Genomic DNA, 2,224 nt, shown 5'->3' with positions numbered 1-2,224 from the left:
TTAATGAATGACATTTAATTACCTAGAACATTACATTGCATAGTATATGATTGTACTTGTACAATGAAAAATTATTCATAATTATAATCTAATGATTCAGTAAAAACAAAAAAATGTTTCACTAATCTAAGATAAAAAAATCTTTCTATAATATGAAAACAAATAATTCCTTGAATAAACTCATAATTTTCTTCATGCTCCACAATATTCCCCGTGAGAATTTGAATACTTACAACCTTAATATTTTTTCTTCTTATATTTCTTGAAATATGGAAATTGCAAAGGAAAGCTTTAAAAGGTACTTGCTGTGGGCCCAACCACCTAAGCTCTGCCAACTTAGTGTGCGATGTTTAAGCCAACCCGACCTGTTGAAGTCTCTTCACAACGCGTACGGGAAGCCCACTCTCCATTTTAGCCGTGAGCATTGCGACGTACTTGGGATTCAAGTTGCGGTCTATCTCCAGACTGAATTCTTCGATAACACTCGCAGCGATGCTTTTCATCTGAATAAACGCCGTCTGTTTCCCCAAGCAAACTCTTGGCCCAGCCTGGAACACTGGATATTTGAATGCATTGTGTGCCACAAATTCTAGCGAACCATTCTCCATCTTGCTCAGCCATCTCTCTGGCTTGAATTCCAAACAGTCGGTGCCCCAGACGCTCTCCATCCTTCCCATCGCATAAGGGTGGTATACCACCCGCATCCCCTTGCTCACACTGGTGCCGTCTGGAAGCACATCGTCTGCCAATGCCTGTTTCGTATCAGACGGAACTGGCGGGTACAATCTCATCGATTCACACAAAGCGGCATGCAGATACTTCATCTGCTTCAGTTCCTCATAAGAGAAACCAGAAGTACTGATCTCATCTCTGGCAGCTACAACGCGTGTAATTTCTGCATAAATATTCTGTTCGACTCGTGGATGAGAGGAGAGAAGCCAGAAGATCCAAGTGAGCGCCGCAGACGTTGAGTCCCTGCCCGCCAAGATGAAGCTTATTACGATGTCTCTCACAGAAAAACCGTGCGAGGCCTTTCCTGCAGCACTTGCGCTCTCGTGAGTGGAAAGAAATCTGGACAAGAGATCTTCACGCTGTGGCCCGCCAGAGTGAAATATTTCCTTCTTCCTCGCATCGATAACATCTTGCGCGAAGTTATGAATGATGCGGATTGCCTGCCGTAAGCGTTTCTCGGATCCGACGTTGAACATCCGCTTGAGCATCCAGAGGAAGGGCAGGGGATCCGTGAATCTTTTCAGGCTTAAATTAGTGGCGACTTCAAAGGACTTTTCAAATTCTGAAAGCGGGAGAGAAATGTCGAAGTAACCGGGGTCCATGCCGAATGCCACCTTACATATGTTGTCGAAGGTAAATCGCTGGAAGACGTCCTGCATATCCAGCCCACTCTGTTTAGTGGCAGCAGCTTTTCTGAGTAGCGGCAGGAGGCGTTGGGTGATCTCGCTTTGCACGCTCTCTGTAATGAAGTCGCGCAAAGAGTTGGTGCCGAACTCGTAACTGGAGACTCGTCTTTGCAATTTCCAGGCCTCACCATCGGCGTTGAATATCCCACTTCCAAGAAGATCGTGCAAGCGGAGCCTGAAATAGTTGCCCTTGGGATAATTCTCAAAATTGGTCTTGAGCAGGTGCTCGACATTGCGTGGGTCGGCCGTGATAACTACCTTTGGTCCGAGCCGCTGAAAAGTGATGGTGTTGGAAGGAGCGTGTTTCAGAAGTTCCGTTAGCCATTCTGGGCGCCGATTTCGGTTCCTCAAGAAAGCAAACAATAAACCCACAACTGGATAAGACTTAGGCGCGGTTTTATCGTCCCCCTGGCTTGTCAGCATATAGATTGTATAACCAACAATCAACGCAAGAGCAGGAAAGCTTAAGACACTTAGCGTCCCCAGAAATAATGGAGACATGCTCATTATCTTCTGATTAATCTGAATGGTGAATTTAAATCCACCTACCCTTGTTTTCTTATAGCTTGAACTTGTAGCCCATAACCCTTCAAACTGTAAGGGCATAGGTTTTCCCAATGTGTCTAACGACAAATGCCGGCCGCATCGGCTAAAGAGAGAGGTGTGTTGAGGTTATTGTGCGTAGCGGCATAGGCTAAAGACATTGCCGTCTTGAGCCAGATGCGTATTATATACATAAATACGAGTTATATGAAAGAGACATATGTGTATTAAATAGATAAATTGTGTGACATTAGATTGGAGCA

General features: G+C 44.8%; 1 protein-coding gene across 1 annotated transcript; it reads right to left on the bottom strand.

The window, feature by feature from the left end:
• Window positions 1-350: 350 nt before the first annotated feature.
• On the bottom strand, window positions 351-1,925 carry LOC131051035 (cytochrome P450 94A1-like). Its single transcript, XM_057985380.1, has one exon. It carries the CDS (start codon window positions 1,923-1,925, stop codon window positions 351-353), a length of 1,575 nt encoding a protein of 524 aa, XP_057841363.1.
• Between the last annotated feature and the right edge of the window lie 299 nt (window positions 1,926-2,224).

The sequence above is a fragment of the Cryptomeria japonica genome, chromosome 6, assembly GCF_030272615.1.
Source record: "Cryptomeria japonica chromosome 6, Sugi_1.0, whole genome shotgun sequence".
Lineage (NCBI taxonomy): Eukaryota > Viridiplantae > Streptophyta > Pinopsida > Cupressales > Cupressaceae > Cryptomeria > Cryptomeria japonica.
This window is presented reverse-complemented; position numbering and strand designations above follow the sequence as displayed.